Source organism: Odontomachus brunneus, unplaced genomic scaffold (assembly GCF_010583005.1).
Source record: "Odontomachus brunneus isolate Ranch 3 - 2012 unplaced genomic scaffold, Obru_v1 Obru_scaffold_063, whole genome shotgun sequence".
Classification (NCBI taxonomy): domain Eukaryota; kingdom Metazoa; phylum Arthropoda; class Insecta; order Hymenoptera; family Formicidae; genus Odontomachus; species Odontomachus brunneus.
The window spans coordinates 1359495-1375675 of NW_022639513.1; the positions used below are offsets into that span (position 1 = coordinate 1359495).

The 16181-nt window shown below is 41.2% G+C and overlaps 2 protein-coding genes across 18 annotated transcripts in view; both read left to right on the plus strand.

The window, feature by feature from the left end:
* LOC116846419 (titin) overlaps positions 1-16181 on the plus strand; it is an 86542-nt gene that overhangs the window by 34018 nt on the left and 36343 nt on the right. For 12 of the 17 annotated variants that reach the window (XM_032820215.1, XM_032820217.1, XM_032820219.1 and 9 more), the window contains 13 exons: positions 1969-8688; positions 9057-9829; positions 10183-10642; positions 10722-10813; positions 10882-10979; positions 11113-11333; positions 11660-11734; positions 13243-13347; positions 13433-13841; positions 13922-13994; positions 14113-14919; positions 14988-15054; positions 15322-15375. In XM_032820215.1, coding sequence (XP_032676106.1) covers positions 1969-8688; positions 9057-9829; positions 10183-10642; positions 10722-10813; positions 10882-10979; positions 11113-11333; positions 11660-11734; positions 13243-13347; positions 13433-13841; positions 13922-13994; positions 14113-14919; positions 14988-15054; positions 15322-15375 — 9954 coding nt within the window. Of the gene's footprint in view, positions 1-1968; positions 8689-9056; positions 9830-10182; positions 10643-10721; positions 10814-10881; positions 10980-11112; positions 11334-11659; positions 11735-13242; positions 13348-13432; positions 13842-13921; positions 13995-14112; positions 14920-14987; positions 15055-15321; positions 15376-15796; positions 16022-16181 lie in introns of all 17 variants that reach the window. The other 5 variants (XR_004378486.1, XM_032820209.1, XM_032820212.1 and 2 more) reach the window with 5 other exon arrangements.
* On the plus strand, positions 11741-13185 carry LOC116846420. Its single transcript, XM_032820221.1, has 2 exons — positions 11741-13009; positions 13097-13185. Exons 1-2 carry the CDS (start codon positions 11773-11775, stop codon positions 13102-13104), a joined length of 1245 nt encoding a protein of 414 aa, XP_032676112.1. The 5' UTR covers positions 11741-11772; the 3' UTR covers positions 13105-13185.

The window sequence follows — 16181 nt, forward strand, 5'->3', positions numbered from 1 at the left end:
TATATATATATATATATATATATATATATATATATATATATATATATATATAAGTAAATGTATTATATATTATATATAGTATCAACTGAATAAGTATTTTTTATTCTTAGATATTTTTTCTCTCTATGAAGACAAGGAAAATTACGATATACTATATTTTTAAACGATAACAACGGTCTGTCGCAATACTATTGCAATCGTGAAACTGATGGGGATGAGGAATGGAAGATCAACAAGGACGAACATGAGTTCAGTAGGCGTAGATCGTATCGCTTTTATTTTTAATTCTGTATACAATCACAGCAAGGAATCCAGTCTCTCGTAATTTATCGAATAAACTGTATGTAATCGTGTAGAAAGTAGTAGATCACTATCCCTGTATATATATACACACGACGCGCGTAAACATGGTTCTTTGAGTTCTCGATAAACACCCAAGTGTAGATCAATAAATGTAAGTCTTCCGAGCGTCGAAACAGTCCGACACTCCCATGACCTATTACGGCTAATTAAGCAACAATTGCAATTTGCACAAAAATTCCAGTCAAGGAATAATTAAGATAACAAAGAGAAACGTTTATCTGAGCTGATTGAAATCGAAATACATTTGAAATAAAGATCGAACGCGTAATACTTATTGAACATGCGAAACGGCACACACATCCGAAATGCGCAAGGAGCAATTGTCGAAAGATCCACCGCTCGAAATTTTTAAAATGCACGAATATTCGAAATGCACCACCTTCACAGCACCGCAGCGAAACGAACTCAAATGTGTCCAGTTCAAGTGACGGCTGCACTTCGATCGAGCAAACGTTGAGAGAAGCCTCACCGCGAAGTAATTTGAATGCGAGGGATGAGATGCGTTTCTCGATCGAAGGCAGTGTGAACTGTCAAACACAACACCTCTTTCACTCCCGGCTGTTTCTCACTGAGAACGTTGCAATCACTGTGACATTAACACCGTTGTGATGGACAGCACGATAACCACGGTTTTCCCTCGTTCCTGCGCCTTCGACTTCCAACTGATCACTATTAGCTAGACGTAGCGCGAAGTAGGGGCGTGGGTCTCGGTCACGCCAAGGATCCCCACCGAGTTACTCCGCGGGAGACTACTCCGAAGGAGGCTCATAAGCACCGCGAAATCCGCGAGTGTGAACGGCTCTTCTCACGCGACTACATTTAACATTATCCATTATCGCGATTTCGCGCGCCTCCTTGTCTATTAATGCTAATAATGTCGGGCGAGCGTCATCCCGTTGTCGTCACAACAACGTGGTATCTCACCACGTCTTGAAGGAGAAACGCCCACGCACTCTCGTCCGATGACAAATCCTTACTCAGACTATGCGAAAATAACACAGGGCTTGTGCACCTACGTGTTTTTACAACAGGCATCCAACGATCGCGCCTTATGTGTGATTGCAATGCGCGTTTAGCTGACATCTTTATTTTATTTAATGAGCAACGTCTATGTATTTGCGTGTGTAGCTTATAATGAGGGCGTCGTAATTTCTCAGCTATCTACTGACAGTATCGATCGCAAGCGTCTTTGTCGAGCCCGAAAAAGGCAGTTAAATATAATTGCTCATACATCATTATTAATAACCCGAATAATTCGTTTTTCTTCCAAGGTCGACAGTCTGGCGGATTGCCTTGATTTCTGCCCCGAGTCGTTAATTTGGCCAGAGTCCATTCGTCACGTTACTCCATAATTACGAAATAAATGCACTTGCGAACGTACAGTCAAACTCGAGATATTTGTGCAATTAATTTCGAATTATGTTAAAATTAAACTTTAGTGAGTTGCGATTTTATAAGAAAATTATATTATTGATTTAATGGCATGGCAGATTCGACGCAATGTGAACGAAGCTTTCGCTTAACTCGACATGCACGGCATGGTGTGAAACAAACAGTCGAGAACGTTCACAGTTGTTCAAAGCAGCTTCTCATGATAACTTGCAGAAAGGACAGATGTGCGCTACGCGGTTCCCGCGGAAACTGGCGCCGGCACAGAAGTAGATGAGAGATTTGGTCCAGATTCGAGGAAGGATATCGTCTTGAGGCCCTTGAGTCTCGACGAAAATGGTTTACCTGTTGAAGTACAACTTCAAGCAGGCGACGAGTCTCTACCTTGGCGAAAGGGACGCGTTCAGCATCGACCTCGAATTAGCGATTCGATGCCATGGCAGAAAGTAAAACCAAGAGATTCGTCCTTAGACAAGCTCCGAGCCTTCGAGAGCCAGATAAAACCATGGACTGAGGAAGAAGTAGTTTTGAAGAAAACTCCGCAGATTGCCAAGGATGTAACGAAGGAAAAACTGGAAGAAGTCGAGTTGAGGCCGTCGAAGATCGAGAAGAAAGAAATTCAAGCAACTGATCTTGAAACTGTCAAGTTGAAATCCGTGCCTAAAGATACAACAAAGATCGTCGAAACTGAGGAAAAAATTGCACGTACTGACGATACCGCAACTCAACTTTATTCGGAGGAAACAGATACCACTCTTTTGAGAAAATCACGTCGTGTGGATAAAACTTTGTTGAAGAAGGAGAAAACTGAGGAAGGAAAACCATGGACAGAAGAGCAAGTAACTTTGAAGAAAACAAAACCAAAAAATATCACGGAAGAAGATACTGTGAAAAAGATGGATTATGTTGAACAGGAAGATACTTCTTTGCTTACCACTTTAAAGGAGGAAGAAATGATAAAGATACAGAAGGAGCAGCTTGTTCCAGAGAAACTAGAACAGCCAAAATCATGGATAGAGGAAAAGATCGCCCTGAAAAAGGCAAAACCAGAAAGAAAGGAAGCGCCTAAAGAGACATTAGAGACCGTCTCATTGAAACCTTCAAAAATAGTGAAGAAAGACATTGCAAAGCCAACTATAGAAAAGGTAGATCTCAAACCAGTTCCAACCGAAGGATCTGAAATAATTTCAGTGGAAGAAGACGTTTCACGTGTTGACATTACCACAGTCAAAGAAACGAGAAGGGAAAGCAAAGAAATAGATAGAATAATCATAGATCAGACCAAACCGTGGACAGAGGAGAAAATTACATTGAAGAAATCCAAACCTATCCGAAAAGAAATAGAGAAAGAGGTGGTAGAAACGACAGAATTGAAACCATCTAGACCAGCCAAATCGGTAGTCCAGAAGCCAAGTTTAGAGAAAGTAGATTTGAAACCAGTCACAAAAGAAAAGACGGATGTAAGTGTTACAGAAACCACTGAGAAGGTCGGTTATGTTGAACAGGAAGATACTACGTTACTTCAAGTTTCCACTGAGACGCAGGATGTTACCAAGATGAAACCATCAAAGAAACCAACACGCAAAGATGTAGCACCATATGCTGCGGAAGAAGATATTGCCCTGCTTAAAGTTACATCCGAACGAGAAACCACAATTAAAGTCGACAAAAAACCAAAGAAGGAAGAGGAAATCCCACAAAAAACATTGCAGACTAAACCATGGACGGAAGAAAAAGTGATGTTAAAACGGACAAAACCGGAGCAAAAAGAAATACAGAAGGAGACTTTGGAAGAAGTATCGTTAAAACCAGTACAAAAAGTAGAGAAAGTAGTATCAAAGGAGGAAGTAGAAAAAATCGATTTGAAACGTGTCGAAGTAAAAACTACGGAAGATATTGAAGAGAAGAAAACCACCGTTGTAAAACTCGATGTTAAAAAGCAACAGGATAAAACACCGTATCACGAAGAAGAGGATAAGGCTATTCTCGAAGTAAGTAAAGATGTAGAGTCTACTAAGAAAAGAACGTTAGAAAAAACTGTTCGACCAAAAGATGAGAAGCAACCCGTCACAGATGTACCATACACAGAAGAGGAAGATAAAATGATCCTCGCAATCGATAAAACCGATGAAACAACTGTAAAACAAATAAAAGAGGAGGTATCTCTACCGTGGATTAGAGGAAAGAAAGCGAAAGAAAAGAAACAAGTTGAAGAGAAGCCGGAAGAGACTCTTCCAGTACTCAAGATTCCTTTCAAAGACAAACCACGAAAAATAATTGAGCAGAAAGAAGAGCCAATCGAAGATATACGAGCGGTAACGTTGAAACCAATGAAACGTCCGGAACGAACTCAAGAAGTTGTCGAACAGGAGAAAATCGAATTGAAACCGGTACAACGTATACCAAAAGTAGAAAAAGAGAAAGAAGAAATTGTACTAAAGCCCATTCCAAAGCCGAAGGTCGACGAAAAAGAAATAAAGTTGGAACCGTCTCAAGTAAGTAAACCTGAAGAGAAACCAGAAGAAGATAAGTCTTCAGAGATTTCAGAAGCTCCTTGGCGTCGTAAACCAAAGCCTGTGAAAATTCAGAAAATTCCAGATACAGAAGCACCAGAAGAAGAGAAGTTTAAGGAACAAGTAGAGTTGCCTTGGAAACGTGGAAAGAAACCAGCCGTTGTTAAATCAGAAAAACCAGAAGAGGAAGTGAAAGAAGATATTAAGGAGATATCCGAAATAACATGGCGAAAACCTAGAAAAGATAAAGAGATCAAAGTTGTTAAAGAAGAACCGCCAATTGAAGACATTACATCCATTAAGTTAAAACCGACAAAACGGCAGGAGAAACTGGAAGAAAAGAAATCGATGGAAGAGATTGCTCTCAAACCAGTAAAACGTACAACTAAAGAACAAGAAGAACGTGAACAAATAACTCTCAAACCATTCGTAAAAGAAAAAGAAGAAATAACTTTAAAACCAGAAAAAGTTAGCGAAATTATTAATGGCGAAGTACCTACTGAGAAAACAGAATTACCATGGAAACGTGGAAAGAAACTAGTGCCAAAAGTAACACAGGAAGTGGAAAAACCTAAAATCGAAGAAATAACACCCGAACCGATTAAAAGAATTGAAAAGCCAGAGAAACTTGAAGAAAAACCTGAAGTTGTTCAGCTGAAACCAGTGAAAAGAAGAGAGAAACCAGAAGAACCAAAACCCGAGGAAGTCGTATTAAAACCTGTGAAAAGACTTCCTAAAGAAGAGGAAACGAAGGAAGAGATTAGCTTGAAACCAGTGGAAAGAAAGAAACCGGAGGAGAAACCGGAGGAAGTTAAATTAAAACCAGTGAAACGAATAGAGAAACCAGAAGAACCAAAACCCGAGGAAGTCGTATTAAAACCTGTGAAGAGACTTCCTAAAGAGGAGGAAACGAAGGAAGAGATTAGTTTGAAACCAGTGGAACGAAAGAAACCGGAGGAGAAACCGGAGGAAGTTAAATTAAAACCAGTAAAGAGAATAGAGAAACCAGAAGAACCAAAACCTGAGCAAGTCGTATTAAAACCTGTGAAAAGACTTCCTAAAGAGGAGGAAACAAAGGAAGAAATTATCTTGAAGCCGGTGGAAAGAAAGAAACCGGAGGAGAAACCAGAAGAAAAACCGGAAGATGTTCAGCTGCAACCAATAAAAATAGAGAAACCTGAAGAATCAAAGCCCGAAGAGGAAAAACCAACAGAGGTGATGGAAATGCCGTGGCGGCGTGGAAAGAAACTAGTACCAAAAGTAACACAGGAAGTGGAAAAACCTAAAATCGAAGAAATAACACCCGAACCGATTAAAAGAATTGAAAAGCCAGAGAAACTTGAAGAAAAACCTGAAGTTGTTCAGCTGAAACCAGTGAAACGAATAGCGAAACCAGAAGAACCAAAACCCGAGGAAGTCGTATTAAAACCTGTAAAAAGACTTCCTAAAGAGGAGGAACCGAAGGAAGAGATTAGCTTGAAACCGGTGGAACGAAAGAAATCGGAGGAGAAACCGGAGGAAGTTAAATTAAAACCAGTGAAACGAATAGAAAAACCAGAAGAACCAAAACCCGAGGAAGTCGTATTAAAACCTGTGAAGAGACTTCCTAAAGAGGAGAAAACGAAAGAAGAGATTAGCTTGAAACCGGTGGAAAGGAAGAAACCAGAAGAGAAACCGGAGGAAAAACCCGAAGATGTTCAGCTGAAACCAATTAAAATAGAGAAACCCGAAGAATCAAAGCCCGAGGAGGAAAAACCAACAGAGGTGATGGAAATGCCGTGGCGGCGTGGAAAGAAACTAGTACCAAAAGTAACACAGGAAGTGGAAAAACCTAAAATCGAAGAAATAACACCCGAACCGATTAAAAGAATTGAAAAGCCAGAGAAACTTGAAGAAAAACCTGAAGTTGTTCAGCTGAAACCAGTGAAACGAATAGAGAAACCAGAAGAACCAAAACCCGAGGAAGTCGTATTAAAACCTGTGAAAAGACTTCCTAAAGAAGAGGAAACGAAGGAAGAGATTAGCTTGAAACCAGTGGAAAGAAAGAAACCGGAGGAGAAACCGGAGGAAGTTAAATTAAAACCAGTGAAACGAATAGAGAAACCAGAAGAACCAAAACCCGAGGAAGTCGTATTAAAACCTGTGAAAAGACTTCCTAAAGAAGAGGAAATGAAGGAAGAAATTACCTTGAAACCGGTGGAAAGGAAGAAACCGGAGGAGAAACCAGAAGAAAAACCGGAAGATGTTCAGCTGAAACCAATGAAAATAGAGAAACCTGAAGAATCAAAGCCCGAAGAAGAAAAACCAACAGAGGTGATGGAAATGCCGTGGCGGCGTGGAAAGAAACTAGTGCCAAAAGTAACACAGGAAGTAGAAAAACCTAAAATCGAAGAAATAACACCCGAACCGATTAAAAGAATTGAAAAGCCAGAGAAACTTGAAGAAAAACCTGAAGTTGTTCAGCTGAAACCAGTGAAACGAATAGAGAAACCAGAAGAACCAAAACCCGAGGAAGTCGTATTAAAACCTGTGAAAAGACTTCCTAAAGAAGAGGAAACGAAGGAAGAGATTAGCTTGAAACCAGTGGAAAGAAAGAAACCGGAGGAGAAACCGGAGGAAGTTAAATTAAAACCAGTGAAACGAATAGAGAAACCAGAAGAACCAAAACCCGAGGAAGTCGTATTAAAACCTGTGAAAAGACTTCCTAAAGAAGAGGAAACGAAGGAAGAAATTAGCTTGAAACCAGTTGAACGAAAGAAACCGGAGGAGAAACCGGAGGAAGTTAAATTAAAACCAGTAAAGAGAATAGAGAAACCAGAAGAACCAAAACCCGAGGAAGTCGCATTAAAACCTGTGAAAAGACTTCCTAAAGAAGAGGAAACGAAGGAAGAGATTAGCTTGAAACCAGTGGAACGAAAGAAACCGGAGGAGAAACCGGAGGAAGTTAAATTAAAACCAGTGAAACGAATAGAGAAACCAGAAGAACCAAAACCCGAGGAAGTCGTATTAAAACCTGTGAAGAGACTTCCTAAAGAGGAGGAAACGAAGGAAGAGATTAGCTTGAAACCAGTGGAACGAAAGAAACCGGAGGAGAAACCGGAGGAAGTTAAATTAAAACCAGTAAAGAGAATAGAGAAACCAGAAGAACCAAAACCCGAGGAAGTCGTATTAAAACCTGTGAAAAGACTTCCTAAAGAAGAGGAAACGAAGGAAGAGATTAGCTTGAAACCAGTGGAAAGGATGAAACCAGAGGAGAAACCGGAGGAAAAACCCGAAGATGTTCAGCTGAAACCAATTAAAATAGAGAAACCTGAAGAATCCAAGCCCGAGGAGGAAAAACCAAAAGAAGTAACAGAAATGCCGTGGCGACGTGGTAAACGAGTTAAAAAAGTCGTCGATTTCAGAGATGAAGTTACCGTAGTGCCCATCGACCAAGAAGAATCAGTTACAGAAGTTAGCGAAGAGAAAGAAACAGTGATAATTACAACGAAAGATATAGAAGAAAAGATTGAAAAGAAAGTAGAACCAATTCAATTTCACGAAGAAAAACAAGTAACCGAGGAAGTGGTTGCAACAAGCGAAGTTTCGTGGAGAAAGAAAAAGCCAAAGCCAATAAAATTAGAAGAGGAAAAAGAAACTGTTGTATTGAAGCCCGTCGAAAAAGCAGAAAAATTAGAACCTAAGAAACCCGAAGAGCATGTCCCGACTATAGTTAAAGAGGAAATATTAACCGAGGTAATTGAAAAGGACGTGATTCAACCGAAACCCGTTCTCCAGAAAATTGAGAAAGAAAAAGTAATAGAGGAAGTTAAATTAAAGCCGGTAATTAAAGAAGTCACGGAAGAAAAACCAAAGGAAGAAAAAATTATCGAGTTAAAACCTGTGCAATTGGAGGAGCAAATAATGAAAGTGGACGAGAAAGATGAAACTGTTACTGAAATAACTAAAATAAAAAAGAGAAAAGAGAAGATCGTGCCTATTGTCGAAGAGAAAGAAAAAATTGTCACAGAAATAGAGGAAGTTAAAGAAATCGAGGACATCGAATTACAAGTTAAGAAAGATGTCACGCAAGTGGAAGACCGTAAGAGGAAACGTAGGCCACGTGCTCAGGTTGACATTACCATTGTAGATAAAGACAAGACTATCGCTCCGCGATTTATACAAAAGTTGCAGCCTGTTATTGTGGAGTTTGAAAAGCCTGCCAAGTTCACGTGCACTGTCATAGGAAATCCCTTCCCCGAAATTACTTGGTATAAAAATGAACAAGAACTCCATGCCAGTGAAAAGTATATCATGACAATATATGAGACAACAGCGGCTTTGGAAATTACAAAAGTAAAAGAAGAAGACGCTGGACTATATTCTTGCAGAGCTTCCAATCCAGCTGGAGTGGCAACATCCACTGTCAATCTCGTGATATTCGGTAGTAATATTATTGGGTGTGAAATCTATCTAACCTTTTGATTTTGATTAGAACTTGAAGGAAATGACTTACATTTTATTGAATTTTCTATTTTTATAATTCCTATAGTATTATAATTTTCCCTACTCACTTCTTTTCATTTACATTTCTTTTCTATTTCTTTTCTATAGTGCTAGTTGCACGCACTGAATGTCTCCCATGATTTTCATATATATCAACTGTTTTAAGTTAAGAAACTCTTTTCCTATTAAATCCAGATTAAGTAACAATGGTTTGCAGAATGTAAATGTCACATGTGATAAGGCACGGTGTGTACTAATTGGATTATCCTTTACCTCTAATTAATCACGTGTTATACGTCTTTTTAGAAAAAGAAGAGGAGGGCATAGCGCCACATTTCCCAACGCCAATCAAGCCGTTGGTGGTCGAAGAACACAAACCTGCTCTGCTAGAATGCGTTGTGACTGGTACACCGATGCCAGAGGTGAAGTGGTACCGCGGTGAGAAGGAAGTCAAGCCAAACGAAAGGACCGAAATGACGTTCAACCCGACAACTGGAGAAGCCAAACTTAGAATTTTGGAACCGACTCCTGAGGATGAGACGATCTATCGCGTTCGCGCCGTGAATAAATTCGGTCGTGCTGAATGCAGAGCTAATCTGGTGATCAGTAACATTGTGAAAGTCAGCAAACCAGCTGTCCTCAGAGCACCACGTATCACGCGACCTTTACCTGCTCTCGTAGCGGAGCGCGGTAAACCGCTGAAGCTGTTCGCTGACTTCGAGGGTGTACCCAAGCCAGATGTCAAGTGGTTCCGTAATGGCGTTGAAATCACACCGACCGACAAACGCAAAATAAACGTCTACGAGAGCACGACCGAACTTATCATATCGGATGTCACAAAGAAGGATGGCGGCAAGTACGAGATCAGAGTCCAGAATGAAGTTGGCGAAGCGAGAAGTTCCAGCTCCGTTTCTGTGAAAGAACGCGAGGATACCACGAGCGAGGTACAAGCACCGAGGTTCGTGGAGCCGGTTCAACCTCAACTCGTCGCAGAAGGAGAAGTCGTTATCATGGAGACAAAAGTAGAATCTTACCCAACGGCATCCTTCCAATGGTTCCACGAAAGCAAACCTCTTGAGGTATGTGTTTCAAGCATTGTTGCACTGCAAATCCCAGTATGTCATTTTGGCTAAATTTCTTTTTACATATTTTTTATCGTTTTAAATTACGTCATCTAACACATTTCAACATAATAAATTTATCCGTCTTAAACGTGCTGAATGTCGTGATTTAAAGCCGCAAAAAACGTATAGAAAGAGCTTCAATCACATTATATGCTTATGCATTTGAATATAACATACTTGGATTTGTAGTGTACCCTCATATTCGTTCGAAATAATTTGTTGCCTTTTACGATATGAAATACTAACGATGGAACGATGTGTTCTCTGGGATCAGGTTCAATTAATGGAGAATATAATTTTCGTTGCAGTCGACACCGCAGGTAAGGATCGTGACTCAGGAAAATAGATCGATTTTAATGGTGAAGCAAGTCACACCGGAACTCACCGGTACCTACACTTGTCGTGCCGAAAACGTCGGCGGCTCGGTCACCTGCACGGCTACCGTGAACATCACGGAAATCAACTGGGAAGAGGCAGTTGAATTGGTTTCGCCGACGTTCGTCAAAAGGCTCTCGCCTGTGAGAGTTATGGACGGCGAGAGCGTTAATTTAACCTGCGTCGTTGAGGGGAAGCCCACGCCTAGAGTCGAATGGTATCATAATGACAGGCCGATCAAAGAAGGCAAGGAAATCACGATTGTTCAAGACACAGAGGGTATCTGCAGCCTAGCCATCACCGAAGTATTCCCGGAGGATGCTGGAGAATACACCTGCCGCGCTGTGAATCCTGTTGGCGAAGCCGTGTGCAAGTCATCGCTCGTCGTTGAAGGTATGCGCGTTATTCAACGGCGAAAAGTATTTCGGAATTTGCGATAGTTGTACATGATTATGAATAAATTCGTTTCCAGCCTACGAGTACGTGCCAGACTCGGAAATTGCATCATCGATAGTCGCGACATCTCTTACTACTGGCTCGGAAGAAGATCTTCTATCACCGAAGGTAAGTACAGGATCTAGCAATGTAAGATTCTAGGTAGTACGATGTTGAAAATTGTGTTCTGTTCGCAGGAAACTCCTATCTTCGACACCGACGTGGAAGAATTCGCACCAGAAATAACCAAGAAGCTTCCTCAGTTAGTTCCCACCAAAGACGGGGAATTAACCAGGTACGTTTAAGAGATATTCGACAAATACGTAATTTAGGTTAAACGACGCATACATCTTGACACGAAGCTTTAATAAAACGTTAATAATTCGGCGAGTATATCTAAACATTAATCGCTAACTTTTTTCATTCAGATTGGAAGTAAAAGTGAAAGGTAAACCAAAACCGGAAGGAAAATGGTACAAGCAAGGCGTAGAGATTGTTTCGTCGCAAGAATTTTTAATAGAGGAATTCGAAGATGGCACATCGGTGCTAACGATCGCCGAAACTTTCCCCGATGACACCGGTGAAATCGTATTTGAAGCTCACAATCCACTCGGGGTATCGACTACGACGGCATATTTATCAGTAGAAGGTAATATCTTCTCCTTAAAAGTTTCTAAGAATTTCGCTGATCTGTTTAAGTCGAGTTGTTTTCAGCTGCATCTTTTGAACGGAGAAATGTCATCGAAGCTTTCTTCCTATATAGTATCCCGGTAAAAACCCCGTTGAAACATTCCCCATTTCCGATGACATCAACACTCACAACATCCTCGATTTACACTTTGTCTTCATCGCAAATTCTATTTAAGTCCACGAATCTCTTTGGCCCCTTTCGAATTCGTCTATCCATTCAAATGATAACGGGATCAAAGCGATTCGACGTGCGTTCTTCTTTCTAATGATCATTTTATCGATCAGGTATAATCGGGACGAAAGCATACCGGAAACCAGAATGGGTCACGCAGATGGAGGAAATGCAAGAAGCACTGAGAGGTAAGAATCGCGTTCATCGGCTGGACGTGATCGATCGCATGCCGAGTGATGCAGAGTGTAGCTTTTCGAGTGACAGTCTAGACGATCGTGCAATTAGAGACGAAAGCTCTCAGATAGACAGCTCGACAGTGATCAGTGAATTTTCGTCAACAAAGACTTTAATGAACATCGGTGACGAAGATGCAGCTGCTTCAAAGGAATACCTCTTGTCGAGAAGATACTCGGATTCCACGGGAATCGAAGAGAATGCCACTGAAATAAGGTACTCTTGGCAAATTGACACTTCTCAAAAGAAACAAAGTCCGGCGGAATTTGACCTAGAGGCGCGATTACAACACAAAGAACGTGTTGAACAACACATTGAAGCTAAATATGTTTTAAACACGATGCCACTAGAAAATAAGAAGAACACGCTTGCCAAGTCCATGGCCAGCAAAATGGCGAAATCCGGCTCCGCTATCGAGAAATCACACACTATATCAGTAATTGAATCAAAGAGTGCCGCTACGTCAATTTCAAAGAACATTGTAGCTTCAGAAATGAGACATGAAAAGCGCAAGCAGAGCGTAAAAATGTCGAGCGTGCCAAAACAGTTGTCTTCAGTCGCGACAGAAAGTGCCAAGTATGTTGCTCGAAGAAAAATCGTTGGAAAACCACTGGCGAGCGTCGAATTTTCGAGCCATGAAGAAAAAAAACCCAACAAGGTCTGCGAGGACTGTTCAATGTTTGGTGAAATTTCCGCGGGCGTTTCAGCAAAGAGTAAAAAGAGGAAAATCGTTCTCGATTTCGGCGAGTTTCCGCCTCCGAGGCACGAAAGAAGGATTCAAGGACCAGAAACCTCTCAGGCAAGCGCTAAAACGTTTCCAGATAATCAAAAGTTACCATTCCATCTATTGCCGATCGAAGAAAGCGAAATCCCAAGTGACCGAAATAAGTCATATGTCGAAACTGTTGCCGAGAAGCCCGTGATTAAATCGACTTATAGCTATAGAAGGAAGTATCACACATATCCCAAGTCGAGAATTCCAGTTCCGAAGTACTCGAAGGAGCGACGATTCGACAATTACCCCGCAGACCCGAGAATGTTCCCGTTGGAACCGAGAGAAATCGACCTGGAGTCTTTTCAGCAATTGCACACAGCAGACAGCCAGGAGGAGTTACAAGAGTTCCTACTGCTCGAAAGCCAATGCAGCGGAAATCTCGGCTTGGCCGGCAATATGTCCGAGACATCTTACGACGAGCGCCATATCGAAGACGAGAGGGGTTCGATGTCAGGTAGAATGTCGCTTAAAACTAACGATAGAGATGTGAAGTTTCGAAATAATTCTGCATGAATTTCTCTGTGTGTTTTTGTCTAACCAGATTACTGACATCAGGTTTGCGCGAGCGACCTTCACACCGGATGCAGTATTAGGTAAGAGAATTTCATATTGTCTGATTTGTTTTCGTGTTGCAAAGGTGCCTACGTAATAATATGATAAAAAACTTAACAATACGTGATCTTTCAGCCACGCAAGCTGTCCCACGATTTATCCAAGAGATTACGGACATTTATACAAAAGAAGGAGACACCGCTTTGTTTGAATGCGTCTATTCTGGTAACCCCAAACCAGGTAATTGTTTTCATATAAAACGATGCAAACGTTGACTGTGAAGTCGCGCGAGACTTTTTATTTTTGTTTTTTTCTCAACTTCCAGATATTATTTGGTACAAGAACGATAAGCTCATAATGAACACGGAGAACGTGAAGATACGTATATTCGAGGAAGATAAGAGGACCACTCTGACGATCAAGCGGTCTACCAGAGAAGACGACGCCACGTATGTTTGCAAAGCCACTAGCGAAATCGGCATGACAATAACAAAAGCCAAACTGCATGTCGATACTACAAGTGAAGCAAGACCAAAGCCAGAGGACATAGTCCAGGAAGAAGAGAAAGTTGAAATAAAGCCGAAGAAACAGGAGGAGAAACTGCATAAAAAGAAGAAAATTGAATTAAAGAAGGCGAAGGAAATCAAAGAGAAAGTCAAGGCTGAGCGTGTCAAAGTGGAGACAGAAGAAATTCACGAAGAGAAGCTTGTACCAAAAGAACAGACGGAAGAAAAGTTAGTCATCATACATTTCGTGTTAACAAGATTTATTTGTACCGTTTATAAATTGTAATACTTGCTTTTTGCATTTTTAGGAGAATCGTTGATGTAGAAGAGACTCAACTATTGGAAACCACGGAAATCATCAAGGAGAAGAAACCAGAGGAGGTATTATGACGATTATGCAATTTCTATACATTAACAGAAAAAATATCTAAATAAGAAATATTTATTCGATGTGTGTTAATGATATATTTTCTTTTCTACTAAAATTTGTATATTTTAGGTTTCGAGAGCACAAAAAATAATACCGATCCAGGAACCGGTTATGACCGAAGCAACGGCTTCTTTGAAGAAAATTGACGACCGGAAGCCGCGAGAAGCGCCGAAACTTGAGAAACGCGCCAAACCGATCATCGAAGAACGCGAAAGTGTAGTTGTCGTTTCGGAAATCACGAGCGAAGACACAGCCCCTGACTTCACCGTCGAGACGAAGGTCGATCGCGCTCGGGTCACCTCAGAGACCTTGCAGAAAGTTTCGGTTGTCGAAACGCACGTCGAGACCAGTGCGCAAGAAGTGAAACGCACGGAAGTGAAACAGAAGAAAGTTAAGAAAGTGAAAGCGGAGAAGATTCAAGAAGACATCACCGTACAGGAGATTGTAGAGCGACAGAAGGAGCATATAGCTCGCGAAGTTGACGAGATAATGGAGTTATTAGACGTGAAAGAATTTGGCCCGGGAGAATCTCCCCTTCGGGAACTCGCAACAATCGGCTATCTGGTACGACAAGGCGTCTCCGTGAACGAGATCAACGAGTGTCTCTACAGAACCGAGATCTTCCCTGCTCTGAAGACACCCGACGCTCAGAACGCTTTGGTTCAGTTGGTAGAGAGGAAGGGCTACGGAGCGTTGATCAGCCAAGTACTCACCGAGGAGACGACGACCGACGAGAGCTTCGTCGCGGCGACGGTCGGTTTTCGCGCTTTCATGAGAATGGTAGAGCTTCAACACGCTACTGTAGAAGAGGTCATCACGCACTTCGCTCCGGAAGACTTCAGACCACGTGCTTGGGAAGTCACGGAAATTTCAGAGGTATGGAAACAGTTCTCATCGGGAAATATAAAATTTATATTAAATCCTTTTCTATTCTTTCTTCTTAGATCGAGACCGAGCAACGTGCTACGGAAAGAGTGGACGTCATTCGCGAAACGAAAATTCATTTCATGGGTAAGCCGATACAACAAGCTGTGCAGTTTTCCTACGAAAAGAACACATCGAAAGTTCTGCATGCGCACACACGAGATTCAGATTTATTTGTAACTTTCTTTTCAACAAGTTAACAATCTCCATTTCAAGCGTGCTCAAGTGTTCGACAGCTTTTCAAGCGATAATGATATTAATCGATCTGTACGTTATTTCACACGTGCGTTAGGTATTTTTTTCGCTATAGTCCGTTCTGAATTTTCCAAAAGAGTAAGAATTTTTTGATTACAGAGAGGAGAGATGAAAGGAAAGCCACTCACGTGCAGGATATTCGAGAAATTAAAGGTTCGGAACAACGAATTTCAGTGCATGGCGTATCTATAAATCGTATAAGCTATTTTGTCGACGAGTCGGTGCCCGCTGTAATAAATAGTGCTTCCGCCATTATTTCGCATAATCTTACCGTTGTTGCACGGTCGACGCCACATTGCGTCACCGTCATTTGAATGATTTCGAGACAGAGATAGACGCATGTCTCTCTGCGACAAATTTCATCGATCTTTCAGTTGGGGGCTCGTTAATTTTGCAGATATTTAACTGCATTTGTGAATCTGAACAATGAAATTTTCATATTCTCGAAATATTTTCTCGCCCATATATATAGGTATGTTAAGATATAGAGAAAAGCAAAAAGTGTGCATTGTGATCGTAAGACAGGCTAATTATAGCTGCTGTAACGATCGTTATTGTTTTATTATGCTTTCAGATGCACGAAGCTTTACTTGATCGAATAATAGCAGTGAGATTTTTCTACTTACGCCGCTATGCTTTCCACACGCACGACACATCTCACCCTACTCATTCCACTACACAATATTCCCCTTCGTCACTTTTTTAACCACCCTATGAACTCTACTTTGCGTATCAGCTTCGAAAATCAACGCTTCGCGATTCGACGCTCATTTGTGCTACGCCAATTCTGACTTAAAATGTAAGTGCTGTACATTTTTATCGACATCTCGCTCGCGACACAAAATGATATAAGGTGCATGAAAAGTGCAAGCATGGTCGAAAGTAACGATGATACTAAACCGTTTTTACATTTATTTACACATCTCTGGAAACTCGAGCGATTGCCACTTATTTGTTTG